We start from the raw sequence: 20,263 nt of genomic DNA, 5'->3' as shown, positions 1-20,263 counted from the left end.
TTTTTCATCCGCATTGCGAACTGAGCCTCCTGAGAAATACAGAGCACAACTGCTCCTGGAGTCCTTCCCTCGCGGTGCAGGAGTGTTTGGGAAGCCATGCCTCCTTTTTGCGGCACTCCCTGCCACATACTGGCAAAATCCCAAAGGTAATTTGAGAAGCTACAGAGTGAAGGTAAGGGGGATTGGGTGGCAAGTAGATGCGGGTGAGGACAGGGTGGTAGTAGGTAGGTGGGTGAGGAGGATCGGTAGATAGATCAGGAGATTCGGTGGTAGGTAGATGAGTAAGGGGGTTCGGCGGTAGGTAGGTGGATGGGGGGCTAGGGTGGTAGATGGGTGGGAGGCTCGGGTGGTAGATAGATACGGGTGTTGGGTGGTAGGTAGGTGGGTGAGGTGGTTCGGCAGTAGGTAGGTGGGTGAGGGAGTTGGGTGGTAGGTAGGTGAGGGGGTAGGATGCTAGTTAGGTGGGTAAGGGGGTAGGGTGGTAAGTAGGTGGGTGAGGGGGTAGGATATTACTTAGGTGGGTAAGGGGTGGGATGGTAAGTAGGTGGGTGAGGGGGTAAGATGGTAGGTAGGTGGATGAGGGGGTAGTTGTTAGGTAGGAGGGTGAGGGGGTAGGATGGAAAGTAGGTGGTTGAGGGTGTAGAATGGGAGATAGGTGGGTGAGTGATAGGATGGCAGCTGAGGTGGTAGGGTAAAGGGTGAAGGGGTAGAGTGGTAAGTGGGTGGGTGTAGGGGTAGGGTGGAAGATAGGTTGGTGAGGAGGAGCGTGACTGATGCTACAGTGGGCAGGAAGGCAGGTAAGGGGGTAGGATGGAGATAGGTGGGTGAGGGGGCAGGGTTGAGGGTAGGTGGGTGAGGGGGCATGATGGTAGGTAGGTAGATGAGGGGGAAGGGTGATAGGTAGGTGGGGGTAGGTGGGTGAGGGGGTATGTTTGAGGGGGTAGGGTGGAAGGTTAGGGGGTAGGATGGTTGGTACGTGTGTGACGTGTTTGGTGTAAGGTAGGTGACTGGGAGGTAAGATGGAACATATGTGGGTGTGGGGGCAGGGTGGAAGGTGGGTGAGGGGCAGGGTGGTAGACAGGTAGGTGAGGGGGTAGGGTGGGAGGTAGGTGAGTGAGGGGCAGGATAGCAGTTGAGTGTAGGGTAACGGGTGAAGTGTAAGGTGACTGGGTAGGATGGTGGGTAGGGTGACAGTGAGGGGGTAGGGTGATGGGTAGGTGGGTGAGGGGGAGGGGTAGGTAGTTTTGTGGGTGAGGGGGAAGGTGGTAGATAAGTAGGTGAGGGGAGGGTGCTAGGTAGGTGGGTAAGGTGTAGGGTGGTAGGTAGATGGTGAGGGGGTAGGTGAGGGGTTAGGGTGATGGATGAGGGGTAGGGTGGCAGGTGAGGGGGTAAGGGGTCGGGTTGGGGAGGTAGGGTGACGGGGTAGGATGGTCGGTAGATGGGTGAGGGAGTAGGGTGGCAGGTGAGGGGGTAGGATGGTTGGTAGGTGGGTGACGGGGTAGTGTAGCAGGGTGAGGGAGTATGGTGGTCAAGTTGTTGGGTGGGGGGGGTTTCCAATGGGGATTTGGTTGGGACTTTCCAAAGCAAGTTTGATGGAGTGAATTAAAAGGTGCATTTTGAGTGCCTGAATATTGAGAGAATCCTGCCAATTTGTACATCATTGGTGCGATGGCAGCTGGAATAATGTATACCATTTTGTTCACCACAGTACAGAAAGTATATTTTTGTTAATTGTATATCAGTTGGGCATTGATTTGCGTAAGGATATTAAATGGAAAATATTAAATGAAAAAATATGTATATAGGAACAGACTGAAGGTGCACACCACAACATATATGTGTCTCTGTAATTAAAAACTCATAAATGGACTTCATTGTTCTATCTTTCACCATCTGGCTTTCTGAGTTATAACAATTATAACAGGAGTTATAACAGGAGAGAACAACCAGAACGATGAGGGAATGGAGTGATCTGAGTAATTATGTAAATAGATCTTGCTCTTACTGGAAAGGAGACTGTATAGAGGTGATACGATTGTTATTTTTAGGATTCTAAATGACCTAGATATGTCAACGATAATGTTGTTTCATCTTGACCTGAATATAAAAGCAAAGGACGCAGCCTCCATTCGAAACATCAGAAATATATGCTGAGCAGAAGGAGACCATTAAGCCTAACATGCTCATATTGGCAGAAAAAGGACTATTCATTCTAATCCCCCTTCCAATTCTTGGTGTAAACTCTGTAGATTATACCAATCCAACTATTTTCTAAAACATGGTAAGGGTTTTTGTTTTTACTATTCTTTTAGACCATGAGTTCCAGACCCCATCATCTTCGGGTGATGAAGCTACATTTTCAAATGACATCTCAGCTCTCCTCTAATTATTTCACTGAATTACTATTTTTAAAAAAAAATGTATTTTACTACAAATATGTCTCAAAGCAGGTTGCAGCCAATAAACACGCGGAGAAACATAGTTCCCAACAATCAACTATACAGTCTGTACAGATTTTTCCCCTTTTTCACTCACTGCACATGGAAGTGCATCCAACCTATCTATTCTGACCAGACCCCTCAATTTTATACATCTCAATTAAACCTAACCTTTAAGATTCTCCATTCCAAAGGAAACAAACCCAGCTGATCCAATCTTTACTCGTGGATACAATTCTTCAGTCCTGGCACCGTCCTCCACTATCTCTTTGCACTCTCTCGTTTGATCAGACCCGTCCTGTAACATGGTGACCACAACTATATGCAGCACCAGCTACAGTTTAACTAGTGTTTGTGTTGTGCAGTTTCAACATTACCATCCTGCTGTGATACTCCAGCCCTTGGCTAACAAAGGAAGTTACCCATTTACTCTTGTAAGACGTGGTACCTAAATTCTAAACTAATCTTTAGAAATGTTATTTCAGCGAGTGAACTGGTTCTCGGGACATTAATATTTTTTAAATATAAATTTAGAGTACCCAATTATTTTTTTCCAATTAAGGGCAATTTAGCATGGCCAATCCACCTACCCTGCACATTTTTGGGTTGTGGGGGTGAAACCCACGCAAACACGGGGAGAATGTGCAAACTTCACATGAACAGTGACACAGGGCCGGGACCGAACCCAGGTCCTCAGCACCATAGGCAACAGTGCTAACCACTGTGCCACCGTGCCTTCGGGGCATGAATATTGACTTATTCAAATGCATATTCAAAGTAACATTTTAAAATCTTAATCATTTGAGACGTGATATGGTAGGTATAGAATTCTGGGGAAGAAGAGTTGACTTTTGGACCAATGGTTTCCAAAGCTTCTCAACATTGACATTTTGTTGTCTTGTGCCTGGCCATATTGTAGACTATTTTAATAGATATTTATTGCAGTGATTAATCAGCTTCATAATGTATCCTGACATTACCTGGATGATAGAGGCAGAATGAGGTGGGTTATTGCCTTCCTTTTGTTTGACGGTTCCTAATTTCCAAACCATTTTTAAATTATTCAAATTTTTATTCTGTCATCGTGCACCATACTGTGCCGAGACTAAATGTTTTCCCGACTCAGTTATCCCGTACCAGCCTCCCCGGACAGGCGCCGGAATGTGGCGACTAGGGGCTTTTCACAGTAACTTCATTGAAGCCTACTCGTGACAATAAGCGATTTTCATTTTCATTTAATTTCATCTAGCAATGGCCTAAGTGCTGATTATTGGGGATTCCTAGTGGAACCATACAGTGACTGGTCTCATTGCTGCTAATAGTGGGCCAGATGTGGACAGATATGGAAGGCGAAGGATCTCTGTATCATAAGTAACATTCCACCTCACTTCAAATGAGAAGTTCTGTGCTTTTTCGTTTTGAGGGTCTGAAATTTAGCCTTATGAATTTAGCTTCAAGGGATGCTGGCCTCATCCGTTTCTGTGATTTTTCATAATCAGAACTCAATTAGGTCGAGCATATTTAACCAGGCTATCAAAGTGATAACTAAATAAAGAATAAATTTACATTTATGAAGCGTGCGCTTTCCACACCCTCAGGATATCTTAGTTTGCTTCACAGCCAGTGAATTACTTTTGAGATACAGTCACTGTTGCGATGTGGGCAACATGGTATTGATGTATTACAATCCTGGACCAGACCCCAACAGATACTGGACAAAAGCCCAATATTTAATTTAATTTGTAAAACTGTGAGGAAAGAATACTTCCAACCAGGAATGATTCAATGCACAAATATGAATATGGTATATTAAAACAAGCTTTACTACTAACACAGGATTAAAATAACTTTAACATCATACGAGAAAATAGATTATAATTACCAGTTAAACAATGCTTAACTATAACACTAACAATGGAACACTAAATCCGAACTGTTATCTTTTATCTTCACTCAAGCAAAGCCCATCTTTGGTCAAAATCCACTTTTAAATACAGTTGGCAAACCCAGGAATACTTGCTGTAAAGGGATGTCTTGGATAAACTGCTTTGAGAGAGAGATCCTTCAGGAATCAGCTTGCAGATTTTTGCCTGTGTCAAACATCTGTTTAACCTGCCAGCCTTTTCAGAAACTTGTGTTCTGTTTTAACTAAACTGCTTTGAGAGAAGTTGCTGGTTTGTCCACAGTCAAATCTTTAACTGACGGTTTCTCCAGAAACTGCTAGGTTGTTCACAGACAGATCTAAACTGAACTGAATGTTGAAACTCAACACTTGACTGCTTCAGCTGCTGGCTCCTCCCATTAACTATATCATCTTAATAAGCTAAACACAATTGGCGGGATTCTCCGACCTCCCTGCAATTTTCCTCCCACAAGTCCCGAAAGACGTGCTGTTAGGTGAATTGGGCATTCTGAATTCTCCCTCCGCATACCTGAATAGGTGTCGGAATGTGGCGACTAGGGGATTTTCACAGTAACTTCATGCAGTGCTGATGTAAGCCTAGTTGTGACACTAATAAAGATTCTATTTCCTTATATATTTATATATATTTCTGGGCCTGACCAACAGATCTTCAGAGAGTAACGAGGCAGCCACCCTTCAGATATAAAAATAATTAATAATCACCAGCATGTTAACAAAGGAAAAGTATTTATTTGAAAGCTAAAAGTCCACTTGAGACGGGAATCTTCTGCAGGCTGTTGATCATCAAGACTGATGAATCAGTCATTAATTTACTCTTGATTCTGATACTTTGCTGTTTATAACAATGCTGCTACTTTTGAATGCAAAGCATGTGAAAGTCATTTGTTGAATGGAAATGCTGCTGTTGTGTAAAAGAACCATATGGAGCAGTCTTTTAGTTTATTTAACTGTGCAAAAAACACATTCTGGAAAACATACTCTTCGGCTTTGTGGATTGACCCAAGTCGTTGGTTTTTAAATAAATTTAGTGTCACGTTTTTTAAAAACCTGTTTCTATGTATGTTTAATTTACTGTAAATCCATTTTGGAGTTTTAGTCTGAATGATATGGTCTGACAGTGTGATGTTTTTCCACTTACTGTAGAAGACGTGTGCCTGGCTGTCAAACTCTGCAACTTCTGCACAATCTTGCTGTATCCCCATATCCAGCTATCACAAAAACCTCCTGCTTTTTCCTTCAATGTATTGCGGACAAACCTTTCCCTCACTGCAAATCCCTGGCAGATTGGTCTAAAGGTTCAGCAGAATGCTGTTACTGGGCTCTTTGCCCACCATAAACTATAATTTATTTATCTGCACTCACATCTCCCCTGTTTTTTTGCCAAGCTCTACTGCCTTCATTATCTGAGGACATTGACTTTGATCCTTGTGTACAAATCTCTACTTGATCTCTTATTTCTCCCAAAAGCACTTTAGCTCAGCAACGTTTTCAAGACCATTAATTTCCCAGAGCTGGATTCACCCCCCCCTCTCCAAAAACACATTCTACACTAGGAGACTGCTCTTTCAGTCACTACACCTCTGCTTTATCACATACTCTCCCTAAAAATCACCTTTCACCAAGGATTCAAAACATCACTAAGAACCCTTCTGTTCAGTAAGATTCCATTTTCTCCTCCTCCCGGTTTTTCTTGCGCCTCTTCTCCTGGACATTCCCCTTTTCTCCTGCTTGTAAGACCCCTGTAGGATAGTCACTAGGCAATAACACATCCAAGGATCCATGCAGCTCCATCTGATCAATTTGGTTTGACTTTCAATTAATTCTAATGAGCAGGAATACGATTATCCATTTCAACTATGTTATGATAGTGGCCAAATCCAGTGACTTCTTTTAAAAAGAGATTCAAAATCCCAGTTATTTACTGGAGAAATGAAGACACAATTCATGGATTAAAACAAACTAAATTTTACTATACAAGAGTCAAGCAAAGCAATTCCAAAATACTTTCTTGGGTAACCTCTTATACTCAAACCCAGCACGGTAGCACAGTGGTTATCACTGTTGCTTCACAGCGCCAGGGTACCAGGTTTGATTCCCGTCTTGAGTCACTGCCTGTGCGGAGTCTGCACGTTCTCCCCCCATCTGCATGAGTCTCCTCCAGGTGCTCCGGTTCCCTCCCACAAGTCCCGAAAGACATGATGTTAGGTAATTTGGATATTCTGAATTTCCCCTCCATGTACCCGAACAGGCGCCGGAATCTGGCGACTAGGGGATTTTCACAGTAACTTCATTGAGGTGTTAATGTAAGCCTACTTGTGACACTAATAAAGATTACTATTAGATTATTATTAGATCAACATAAGTTCAACGTAAATTAACATGCAAATTGATTACGAACTAAGCACATTAAATGGCAAATGCAACAAAGACAGATTTCAGGAATTTCCTTGACAGTCCACTCAGCATATAGGTCATCAAGCACAGTTACAATTGATTTCAGCTCCTCATCTTCCAGGATCTAGGCGGATCCTCACAACCAACCTGAGTTCCACTGGTATGTCCTTCACTAAAAATAGCGCACACCTGCAGAACCTCCGCAATTTCACTTATGATGCTCTTGATGCACCATCACAGAATCTCTACAAGCCAACATCACATAGCCTACAATGCAAGGTTTGTGAGAGGTGTAAACTGGAGACGTAACCCTGGGAGATACCTTTGGTATCTTTTCAACTTTGGAACAGGGCGAAAGGAATCAACGCATGTCTTTCTTCATTCATTAAAGCTTAGCAAACTGACCGTGATATTTTCTGAATTCATTTTGGGTGCTGGGCGTAAACTCATTAACATTTTATGTCACAAGCCCAGTGGACCAAACCCATTATCCTCACTCGATTAAATTTAGGATCAAATAACCAACTTGTGTTTTCTCTAGTAACTCTCCAATCAAATAAATCTTTGCTCAGCAATAATGCCTTTGAAGTGACATTTTTCATGCCAAGCTGTGATTTTTATCCTCTTCGACTTTCAGACAAGTCAGCAGACAGTCTTTCCTCTCAACATGCAGTAATTCATTTACGATGATCACGTTACATGAACATCTCTTAAAATACATTGTTTATAACCAGGGATTTGAGAGGATTCCTGATTCATCACACATGACTCATTTAAAACACACATATTGTTAATTGGATAGTGTTTTGGCTAATGTAAAACCAGTACTGTACGTGACAACATCCCTGCGATGAACAGACTGTAAATCTGATGCATCATTGAGTCCCTGGCAACCAGGTCAAGCCATTTTCTGTTTCAAGAGTTTTAATTAATCAGTGAATAAAATGCATTATATTGCTGGTTATAAAATAATTTATATATTAATAGTTAATTTTCTGTGATTGGATACACATTTGTGGCAGCCATGGTCAGCAGATGATATGTTTATGGAGCACATTGTAGAGTAAGTACGCCTGTCAGATTTATTCTCCCTCTCTGAACCTCTTGGTGAAGCATAGATTCAGTCAAATTCGTTTTTAAAAATTGACATCCTGACAAACAAGCACTAGTACGTTATGTGATTGGATTTTAAATCTGTCAAATTCATTCCCTTATTTATTTTTAACTGCTATTGCTAAAGTGGCGTTAAAAATTTTGAAATGGTGTATTTGATTCCTGTCCTGCCAAAGAATCTCTCAAACAGGATAATGTGTGAAGGCGTTCAGATGCTTATTACAGACCCCTGGCTGTCAAGGTGGGCAGGTGAATGTAAATCCTTTTACTCATTCCCAGGTCTTTCTTCAGTGTGTGTCCTGTCACTGCTTGGTCTGACACATGAAAATGAAATGAAAATGAAAATCGCTTATTGTCACGAGTAGGCTTCAATGAAGTTACTGTGAAAAGCCACTTGCCTTATGCCTGACCTCTCACCAGCTATCTTTATTATCAACTTGTAAAAAAGAATGCTTTTGGTTCATTGGCAAAGTGTGATTTAGTGATCATGTAGGTAGTGCAGTGATGCAGAGAATCTTCTGCCTGTCTGAGCTGATGGCAGTTGTCCGTGAGAGAGAACAAGGCCTATTTCCAGCAATCCCTCAGTCCACACTGAACAGACTGAAGGTAAACAACCACAAGCTGGGACAAACATCGCACTCAGTTTGAAAGTCCTGGGAGAACTCCCTCTTCCTTTCCCTGTGTGCTTGGCCAATCTGAAAAAGAGAAGGTGATTAGTTATCAGAGTTTCTTTGAAGAATAGCCCGCCTGCACAGTCTCACTCACCTGCCAACAGGGCTGCTGTCGGAATGGAGAGGGGTTTGAATAGCTGTCGTTGTGCTTATAGTCCTGGCAGCTCTAAATATTGCACTTAAGCCTGAAGTGCCAGAAGAAAAAGGAATGTTTGGGTCCTGTGACTGGAAACATGAGTTTTCTTTTGGTGTAATTCTGTTTCTACTTTTAGGGATGTGGATTTGGATACAGGTACACACGACTCCCTCACTTACTGAAAAGTAAACCGGAAGATGCCAACATGCCGAGCCTGCAGAGTGAGTATCAGCTGGTAAATAATGTCACTGGGGGCTTATCCCTATAGTTGGTGACAATCCTCTAGTCGTCAATTTTTCCCATTGGTTTAATTTCATTCGTAGAATTCATAGAATCATAGAATTTACAGTGCAGATGGGGGCCATTCGGCCCATCGAGTCTTCAACAGCTCTTGGAAAGAGCACCCTACCCAAGCCCATGTCTCCACCCTATCCCCGTGACCCAGTAACACTATCTAACCTTTTGGACACGAAGGGGCAATTTAGCATGGCCAATCCACCTAACATGCACATCTTTGGACTGTGGAAGGAAACTGGAGTACCCAGAGGAAACCCACGCAGACACGGGGAGAAAGTGCAGACTCCACACAGACAGTCACCCGAGGCCGGAATTCAACCCGGGACCCTGGAGCTGTGAGGCAGCAGTGCTAACCACTGTGTCATCATGCCGCCAAATAAAATGGAACAACATTACGTGGATTACTGTAATTAATAATCACTAGAATCTATATCATAGCAGGGATGTGATCGCACTGGTGAAGAGGATATTTACCAGGATGTTGCCTGGGCTGGAGGGTTTTAGCTTGAAGAGAAATTGGATAGACTTGGAGACTGAGGGAGGACATGATTGAGATGTATACAATTATGGTAGCGCCCAACGTGGGGCTCGAAGCCACGACCCTGGGATTAAGAGTCCCATGCTCTACCGACTGAGCTAGCCGGGCTGGTGAGATGTTTACAATTATGATGTATATAGATAGAGTAGACAAGAAGAAAATTTTCCCCTTAGTGGAGGGATCAGTGACCAGGGGGAATAGATTTAAGGTAAGGGGCACGAGGTTTACAGGGGATGTGAGGAAAAGCTTTTTCACTCAGAGCATGGTGGGAGTTTGGAACTCACTGCCTGAAAGGGTGGAAGTAGAGGCCCTCATATGATTTAATAAGCATTTAAATGTGCACTTGTGATGCCACGGCATAAGTGGCTTTGGGCCAAGTGTTGGAAAATGGTATTAGAATACTTAGGTGGTAGTTTTTGACCGGTGCAGACACGATGGGTCGAAGGGCCTTTTCTGTGCTGCAAATTTCTATCATTCTATGACTGTCCCTCAAAAGAGTTAAATGTAAAACTGGAAATGCTTTAGAACATAGAACAGCACAGAACAGGCCCTTCGGCCCTCGATGTTGTACCGAGCCATGATCACCCTACTCAAACTCCGCACAGACAGTGACCCAGCCGGGAATCGAACCTGGGACCCTGGAGCTGTGAAGCATTTATGCTAATCACCATGCTACCGTGCTGCTTTGGTCTGATGGTTTCCTCTATCCTATTATGATGCCCTGTTGTAATTCACACATCAATCCACCTAGCTGCTAAGCAGTGTGCCCTACTTTGCAATTAGGTTTCTCTCTAGGAGAATGCTTCACTGCTGCAAAGATAGATTAAATGTTACAGAGTCTCCATCTTGCAACATCCTGAGTATAAAGCATAACTAAAATGCCTTGATTGAAGTGGGTAGTAGAACAAACTCAAGGCGGTGAATGTCCAACTCCTGGTCATTTGTTTCTTCCTATGATGATAGAAGATAAGATATTTGCTGTGTGTTGTAGCCTCCCGGGAGTAAATGAGCACTGATAATTCAACTGTGATTTTGAAAAAGTACTATCCGGGAACCTCAGTTTCAGAGCGTCTGAAGAAGAGTCATATCGGACTCGAAATATTGATTCTGTTATTTCTCCTGCTTACTGATCGTTGAGACGTTTGAGAGCCTTTTTTAATGAATGTAATAAATGTTAAAGGCTGTAATGAATAATCCATAATAAAGGTCAGCAGCCTCATTAGTAATGTGATCGAGAGCGCAGGATGACTCCGCTGCTTAGGACAGTGGCAAGTTATGTCGTTAAATCAAGAGAATTCCAGAGAGGAGTCAAAGAGGAACTTAATCTGGACATGTGAAATTGAGAAAGTTTGTCTCAAATCTGAAAACACTTGATTCGGAGAGCAGTTAGCGTGAGAGCAGGTTAACCTCAAAAATCTCCCACTCCCGGCAGAAGCACATTCATCCTCTTAGATGGATGTTAAAGATCTCATGATGCTATTCGAAGAAACTGCAGTCCAAACAATATGTGGAGGATCAATATTTATCCTTCAACTAACATCCATAGAAACAGATTATCAAATCATCCATTTCATTGCTACAAGTGGGACTTTGCTATGCGTAAATTAGCTGCTGTGTTTACTACAAAATAACAGTGACTACACTTCAGCTTTATTCATGAGTAACAAAATGTTTTGGGAAATCCAAAAGGCAGGAAAGATGTTGGATAAATAAAAGTTCTTTCACTCTTGTGTCACGGACCATCAACAATAGTGACAGCCTTCCATCCCCTAAGATGCTGCTTTGTGTTGTGGTGGCGAACTTCATTTTGTGAGACTCAGGAGCTTCACTTCTGGCATAGCAGCCTATGCCACATTGCCTACTGAGGAAGGAAGTGGACTGAGAAGGTAAATAATTAGCTGGCTTCTGTTTTCTCATTCTTGGCTAGTTCAATTTTTTTGTTTCTAACTGTCCCTCCCAACACCCTTGTAAATAGTCAGCCTTCAGAAGTCATGGTAATCAGCCACTGTCTCTATGAGATGATAAGACAAAGGAGCAGAATTAGGCCATTCGGCTCATCGAGTCTGCTCCACCATTCAGCCATGGCTGATATGTTTCGCAACCCCATTCTCCTGCCTTCTCCCATAACCGCTGATCCCCTTATTAATTAAGAATCTATCCAAATCTTTCTAGAAGACACTTAGTGATTTGGCCTCCACAGCCTCCTGCGGAAAAGTGTTCCACAGATTCACCACCCTCCGACTGAAAAAATTCCTTCTCATCTCAATTTTAATGGATCGTCCCTTCAGTCTGAGGCTAGTGGAAACATCCTCTCCATGTCCACTCATCTTGGCCTCTCAGTATCCTGTAAGTTTCAATAAGATCCCCCTTCATCCTTCTAAACGTCAACGAATACAGTCCCAGAGTCCTCAAATGCTCCTCACATAACAAGCTCTTCATTCCAGGGATCATTCTTGTGAACCTCCTGTGGACCCTTTCCAAGGCCAGCACATCCTTCCTTAGATACGGGGCCCACAACTGCTCCCAATACTCCAAATAGGGTCTGACCAGAGCTTTATACAGAAATAATAAGGAGTTTAACCCTGATAAGTGCCAGGTGATTCATTTTGGTATGACAAATTTGAATGCGGATTACAGGGTCAACGGCAGGGTTCTGAGGAATGTGGAGGAACATAGAGCTCTTGGCGTTCATGTCCACAGATCTCTGAAGGTTGCCACTCAAGTGGATAGAGCCGTGAAGAAGGCCTATAGCGTTTATTAACAGGGCGCTTGAGTTTAAGAGCCGTGGGGTTATGCTGCAACTGTACAGGTCCCTGGTGAGACCACATTTGGAGTATTGTGTGCAGTTATGGTCCCCTCACTATAGGAGGGATGTGAAAGCATTGGAAAGGGTGCAAAGGAGATTTGGAGGGTAGGTCTTATGAGGAAAGGTTGAGAGAGCTAGGGCTTTTCTCTTTGGAGCGGAGAAGGATGAGAGGCGACTTAATAGAGGTTTATAAGATGATGAGGGGGATAGATAGAGTGGACGTTCAGAGACTGTAGCTGTTACAAGGGGGCATAACTATAAGGTTCAGGGTAGGAGATATAGGAGGGATATCCAAGGTAGGTTCTTTACTCAGAGAGTGGTTGAGGTGTGGAATGGACTGCCTGCTGTGATAGTGTAGTCGGACACTTTAGGAACTTTCAAGGGGTTATTGGATAGGCACATGGAGCACACCAGAATGACAGGGAGTGGGATAGTTTGATCTTGGTTTCTACAAAGCTCAGCACAACATCGAGGGCAGAAGGGCCTGTTCTGTGCTGTACTGTTCTATGTTCTAATAATAATCTTTATTATTGTCACAAGTAGGCGTACATTAACACTGCAATGAAGTGACTGTGAAAAGCCCCTAGTTGCCACAAAGTAATTTAATTGCAGTGTTAATGTAAGCCTACATGTGACAATAAAGATTATAATTATTCCGGTGCCTGTTCGAGTACACAGAGGGAGAATTCAGAATGTCCAATTCACCTAACAAGCAGGTCTTTTGGGACTTGTGGGAGGAAACCGGGTCACCCGAAGGAAACTCTCACAGACACGGGGAGAACATGCAGACTTCACACAGACAGTGACCCAAGCGGAATCGAAACCAGGACCCCAGCGTTGTGAAGCAACAGTGCTAACCACTGTGCTAACGTTCCACTCTACATCCCTGATCTTGTATTCTAGCCCTCTCTACATGATTGCTCACATTGCATTTGCCTTCCTAACTGCCAACTGAACCTGCACGTTAACCTCAAGAGAATCTTGAACCAGTACTCCTAAGTACCTTTATGCTTCTGATTTCCTAAGCCTTTTCCCATTTATAAAATAGTATATGCCTCCATTCTTCCTACAAAGTGCATAATCTCTCACTTTTCCACATTGTATTCCATCCGCCACTTTATTGCCCACTCTTCTAGCCTATCCAAGCCCTTCTGCAGCCCCCCTGCTTCCTCAATACTACCTGTCCCTCTGCATATCTTTGAATTATCTGCAAACTTAGCAACAGTGCCCTCAGTTCCTTCTTCTAGATCGTTCATGTATATTGTGAAAAGTTGTGGTCCCATCACGACTAGTAGTGTGCCTCAGGTATCGGTGTTGGGACCACAACTTTTTTCAGATGGCAGCCATCCTGAAAAAGACCTCTTTACCCCCACTCTCTGCCTTCTGTCAGTCAGCCAATCCTCTATGCATGGCAGTGTTTTACCCTTAACACCATGGCCTCCAATGTGACACCTTTTCGAAGGCCTTCTGGAAAACTAAATAGATCGCATCCACTGGTTCTCCTTTGTCTAACTTCCTTGATACCTCCCCAAAGAACTCTTAACAGATTTGGCAGTCATGATCTCCCTTGACAAAGCCGTGCTGACTCTGTCCTATTTTATCATGCTCTTCTCAAGTATTCCACAATCTCATCTTTAATAATGGACTCTAAAATCTTACCAATGACTGAAGTCAGGCTAACCCATTTTCTGCCTCCCTCTCTTCTTAAACAGTAGTGTTACATTAGCCATTTTCCACTATGGGTTACAGGGTGTGTTACCTCCCCTCAAATCATTCCAAACTCACTTCTGCAAACTGGCAAGGGTAAAGAAACAGCCTCATCAGCTGGAGCAGAGGGTGGGTGGGTGGTATGCTGGGGGAGGTGGATCTGCTGAGGTGGGAAACATCGGCACATCAAGACGCACTACTGTAACCCTGAACCAACCTGGTGTAGTTTATGAGATTGAAACTACAGAATGACAATTTGCTGCATATATATATATATATATATATGTATATATAGATAGACAATGCAATACTGGAAATTAACAGATATATGAAGCTGCACAAATCACCAGAAATCTGTCACTTGATGCTGAAACCAGCATGTGCATTGCAAAAGCTGTTGCCGTTATATCCAAGCTGAGTCAGAGAGTGTAGAGCCTCCCTGCCTCCAGTGATTCCTGAAAGGTCACCACCAATGCCTCCACAATCTCCTCAGCAAAATCCTTCAGAATCCTGGGCAGCAGTCCATCCAGTCCAGGTGATTTATTCACCTTCAGACCTTCCAGTTTACCCAGAACCTTCTCCTTAGTGATGGCCACTACACTCACCTCTGCCCCCTGATTCTCCTGAAGTTCTGGTATCCCACTGGTGTCTTGCACCGTGAAGACTGATGCAAAGTAACAATTCAGTTCCTCTGCCATTTCTTTGTTTCCTATTACTGCTTCTCCAGCCTCATTTTCCAGTGGGCCCAATGTTTATTCTTGCCTCTCTCTTACCTTTTATATATTGAAAGAAACTCTTGCTACCTTCTTTTATATTACACTCATATTCCGTTTTCTCCCCCTGATTGTCCCCCAGTGTCAATGTCTGCCATCTTCATTTCTTGCTTGCAGGTGTACTTGTAGCAGAAGTATGGATGCCTAGGAGTGACCCAATGACCAGTTCACCATTACAAAGATATTTGGACATATAGCCATCATCCATCTGATGAATGTAGCTTGTCCAGTGCAGGTATCATTGCCATCGTAGTGAGTGTATGCTGATGGAATTAGCATGCTCTAGGAACTCCGAATTGGTGACATTGTGCTGCCAAGAGTTGCCGAAGATACATCTGAGATAATGAAGGTGGAATCTGTTCAGCCTTTTCTTCTACCTAGCATTTAATTGTCCAGCGCTCACCACCTTACAGATGTACTCTGAGGCTGGAGACTTGGTAAACTTGCAGTTTGGTTGCTTTTGCTCTACACACTCTGACTCAGCTTGGATATAACATCAGCAGCTTTTGCAATGCACATGCTGATTTCAGCATCAAGTGACAGATGCAGCTTCATATATCTGTTAATCTCCAGTATTGCATTGTCTATATATATTATATATATGCAGCAAATTGGCATTCTGTAGTTTCAATCTCATAAACTACAACAGGTTTGTTCAGTGTTACAGTAGTGCGTCTTTGTGTACCGATGTTTCGCACCTCAGCAGATCCACCTCCCCATGCAGGGCCATGCAGAAGTGAGTTTGGAATGATTTGAGGGGAGGTAACACACCCTGTAACCCAGAGTGCAAAACTGCACATTACCTTGTTTGTAAAATATACGTGACAGTGAGCGTGATATAAGTTGGAATTTTCGGCTGGTTTCACTAAATTATCTTTAGCAAATGCCACAGAGCTCTCTCTTCCTGGAAACTCTAGCTATGGTTGCTATCTTCCCTCTTAAATAAATCCGAGAGTCCTTCACAGTGCAATTGTGTGTGGTTTAATGAGAAGAATGGGTTTGAATACTCTTTTCTCATTCCATTCCTCCCTGTGCTGTTAAAATTTGGCGCACATTATTAGATTTATTTGGGGAGATCATGAAAATTATGAGAAATACAGATGTTATGGAGAAATGCAACTTGTGGTCAATCCACCTAACCTGCACATCTTTGGACTGTGGGAGGGAACGGGAGCCTGGAGGAATCCCATGCAGACACGGGGAGAAAGTGCAAACGCAACACAGACAGTCACCCAAGGCCGGAATTGAACCCGGGTCACTGGAGCTGTGAGGCAGCAGTGCTAACCATTGTGCCACCGCCGCCCAGGAGCTCAGCTCGGAGTCAAATAGGAAACCGGTTGTGTAAAGCTCTGTTGAGGGAGATAATTCCTGGTTTTGACCCAGCAGAAGTGAAGGAACGGTGATAAATGGTTCAAAGTCAATGTTGTGTGGCTCCGACGGAAACATGCAGGTGGCAGTATTCCCATATGCCCTTTTAGATATTGCACCAACATCATTGTTGTGTTGATTATTATTTGATTGATTGACTGATCCAGCAATTCATGATGTTTTCCACGTGGTAAGGCTTTGCTTGATGTTTGACTTATTCATCAAATATCATGGACTCACCTTACCTTCTGTACTTAGTCTGATGTCATGCAACCTTGTACAGATCAGAATTACATCATTTTCTATGTTTTCTTTATTTTAAATTGAGGCCATATCGCCTTTAGAAAGTCCAGAAAGAGTATTTGCATGATGATTATTGTCAGATCAAAAAAATCTCTAAGGAACAGTTTTCTGTGACGTGATCTGAACTAAAGAGTGATGAGGATCTCTGAAGGACTGTTTTTGCATGTATTCTTGCCTTGCTGCTATGATGCCACAGGAATATGTAAGGTTGTTTTTGTGGGGGGTGTTAATATTCTGTTTTATACAAAATACCACGAGACCCAGTGAGCTCAGTCCCATTTGTCTGCATGAAGCTTTTCTTTGAACCAGTGGAAAGCTTACACCTTTCACTGAATAGAGGAGTTGTAGATTCTTTCTTTCCCTCTTCCTGAAGACTCTTTATGGGAAATAGCTCCCCTACATCATGTAACGTTGTCCTTTATGGTCAAATCTAGACATGATGATCATGGGATATGTAATAGTGGTGAAAGGGAAGCATCTTCTCTAAGCCCCGTCCTGTTCTTGGGTCATTGGGATTTGAACAGGTAACATCACATATACCACATGGACTGCAGTGGCTCAGGAAGGCAGCTCACCCCTACCTCCTGAAGGACAATTAGGGATGGACAATAAATGAGCCTAGACAGGGACACCCACATGCCATGAACAAATAAACAAAAAAATCGGCATCACTTCAGTAAAGTACTGTTGAGTGCTGCACTGCTGGAGATGTTGTCTTTCAGATGAGCTTGTACAACAATGTCCTGTCAGTCGAATTTAGTTGGGCTGTTGAGGTCTTGCAGCATTTTTTGAGGAAGGTTATCCAATGTCCTGGTTGACACAGTTCCATATACTTAAGTTCGATCAGAATTGAACTGATCCAGAGGCATGCATTTAAATGCCACTAACACAGCTGTGGAATTTAAATTTGGCTAATAAAATTTTTAAAATCTGGAATGAAAAGTTACTATCGGTAATGGTGACCATGCAACTGTTGTGTTATGCTGCTTCGGATAACACGGGCTGCTACTTGATGCAGTCTTAACTAAAGGATGCTCCAGACTCTGAAATTAGTTCACCGTGTTTATTGAACTATTAACACCGTTCTCAAATGAGTTTGACTCTGCTCATCTAACTGTAGTAACTCAGTCTAACTGTACCAGCTTGCTCTAAGCCACGTGCTGGGGTGCGATGCTGCTGATCAACCCTGTCTAACTCTCTAGATGTCTATCTGTGGAAAGAGGCAGGGTGTTGCCATAATATACATCTATGTATATAATAGAGTGCAGACAGGCAATGATTGACACACAGGATGACCAGTAAGCACACACAACAGAACAGCCAATCACCAGACAGGACACTACCACTATAAAGCCAGAGGGCACGAGGTTTCCCGCTCTCTCGGGATCCAGCCACTGAGACAGTCAGACCTCGTGAGCTAGACAGTGCAAACACCATGCGGTAGCTAGTAAGTGGTCAGGCTAGTACCAGGTCTCCAGTCAAGTCAGCATAGTGTCAACCCACAGTTAAACATGTATAGTAGTTAAGACGTTAAATAAAATCGTGTTGCATCTTATCAAGTGTTGGAGGTCTGTCTCTCGCTACACTGCATCAAGTGCAGTCCACATCGACCCAGCCTGCCCAACACATCAGCTGTGAGTGCCTCATCCCTTTTATAGTGTTTATGTCATGCCCCCTTGCTGGCTGTTGACTGCCCATTGGTTGTGTCCTATTCTGAGTGTTCATTGGTTGCATGTTTGCATATCATGACAGCAATGACCAGATTGTCAAAAGAAAACCCAGCTGGTTCACTTCAGGGCAAGGAAATCTGCCATCCTTATTCAGTCTGGCCTACATTTGGCTCCAGACCAAATAATGTCTTGTTTGCCGACATAAGTGATGACAGAGTAATTAATTTTGGGAAATTTAGAATGTTACTGAGAGATGTAATCTTACTGTATGAATGCAAGTCCCTCACTCAATACAGTAGATTTATTTCCCCTTGCCTTACTCAGTGGTACTGCTCCCAACTATGAGGCCTACTCCTGCTCCGCTTCACCTCATCATGGAAAATCTTCCTGTTTTATGGGATTCAGAATCTTATATGAAGTACTTGTTCACTGAGCCCAGTAAAGCTGCAGTCAGACAATTTAAAAGCCTGTCTCCTATTTTGCGTGCATGCCATTTATGAATTTTGTATGCATTGTAGGCTGCAACAATGTGTCAATGAGTCAGAACCACTGGTGTGCGCTCAGAGATGGTTAAGCGAGCAGTGCCATTAATATTATCAATGTGCTGTGCTCATCAAAAGGTGCTTCTCAGTAACGGGGATTGTATGCTTTACCAAAACCAACCATCAGCAAGAATTTATGCACAGCTTGTGAAAGGTGGTTGACTCTCATCTGCCCCCTCTGGAATGGCCAAGCAAGCCACTTAGTTCAAGTTCATGGTCAACAACTGCTGACTCAGTCAGCGATGCCCACATCCCAAGAATGAATTTAAAAAATACTGCATCATTCTCTAACGTCTTTCTTTCACAATGCTCCTGACGTTATTCTGGAAATGTAACCCACTTGATGCTGAGCAATCCTCACTGGGAGCACACCTCGGGGAGTAATTTTTAGTCCATTAAAATAAATCGCCCTTACATCAACTTTTCAAAGCTATTTTATCCATCTTGGTTTGAGCATAGGTTACACATTGAAAAGTATCAGCAAGGATAGCAGGTAACTATTGTGAGGCTCCTCCCTTTGATATGGAGGTTCTCAGATGGAGAGTGTGGGTCACAGATTTAACATCGATCAAGTGTAGTAGTGCAGGCTCCTGTACAGCAGAGCTCTTGCAAAATGTTTCTTCTTTGCTCACAAGGTGTGTGAAAATCTGGCAAGGCCCAGATTCCTCCTCAGCTCTAGAAGTCCTGAGAAAGTGATGGTGGGCTTTTTCATGAATCTCTGCAGTCCTTGCAGTAATGCAGTTTGGGCGGGGAATTCCAGGATTTAAAGAAATATGTGCCCAAATCAGCACGGTGCATGACAAGAAGGTGATGTTGTTTCTACAACATTGATCATGTATTTCTAGTATTAGGTGGTGTCGGGCAGAGCTATGTGGGTGAGTTACTGAATTGGATTTGGATTTGATTTATTGTCATGTGTACCGAGATACAGTGAAGTGTATTGTTCAACGTAGAGTCCAGCCAAATTGTTTGATACGTGAAAAATATAGGACATGCATTAATACACAATGTAAATAAATAGACGATGACATTGGGTGAAGCATACAGGAGTGTAGTACTACTCAGTAGGGAAGATGTGAGAAGAGATCAGTTCAGTCCATAAGAGGGTCACTCAGGGGTCTGGTAGCAACGGGGGAGAAGCTGTTTTTGAATCTGTTAGTGCGTATTGTTATGGGCCAGGGTTTAGAGAACACCAAAGTGTACCATGGAGTTCACCTGACCTTTTAATAGATTTCAGCTATGGGGAGCACAAGGGCCCACTCTACAGGTGTGATGCAACAGAGAGCTAAAGTACTTTGAAAACAAAATATTTTTTATTATATGAATCCAGTTAACATTTTATAAACACACAGTAAACATCTTAGCAACTATCAACTCAAATACTCCCCCCAAAGAATACAGTACTCTATAAATAACCCTTAATCTTTCCTAGCAACATCCATATGTTAAACCCCTATCAAAGAAAAACAGCAGGCTTAAATTCTCTACAGAAACAGGTATTACTTTGAAATCCTCAAATGAGCTGAAGACATTCTGTAGCTTGGAGAGAGAGAGAGATCATTATACAGCTGCTTGCTTTGCCT

General features: G+C 43.0%; 1 protein-coding gene and 1 non-coding gene across 3 annotated transcripts in view; one reads left to right on the top strand and one right to left on the bottom strand.

Moving 5' to 3' along the window:
- The window catches only part of LOC119973187 (E3 ubiquitin-protein ligase RNF123), a 537,603-nt gene that overhangs the window by 276,230 nt on the left and 241,110 nt on the right, over positions 1-20,263 (top strand). For both annotated transcript variants that reach the window (XM_038810837.1, XM_038810836.1), the window contains exon 31: positions 8,813-8,897. In XM_038810837.1, coding sequence (XP_038666765.1) covers positions 8,813-8,897 — 85 coding nt within the window. The remainder of the gene's footprint in view (positions 1-8,812; positions 8,898-20,263) is intronic.
- On the bottom strand, positions 9,547-9,619 carry trnak-cuu. The gene has a single exon. It is a non-coding gene; the product is annotated as a tRNA-Lys (tRNA).

Source organism: Scyliorhinus canicula, chromosome 11 (assembly GCF_902713615.1).
Source record: "Scyliorhinus canicula chromosome 11, sScyCan1.1, whole genome shotgun sequence".
NCBI lineage: Eukaryota > Metazoa > Chordata > Chondrichthyes > Carcharhiniformes > Scyliorhinidae > Scyliorhinus > Scyliorhinus canicula.
This window is presented reverse-complemented; position numbering and strand designations above follow the sequence as displayed.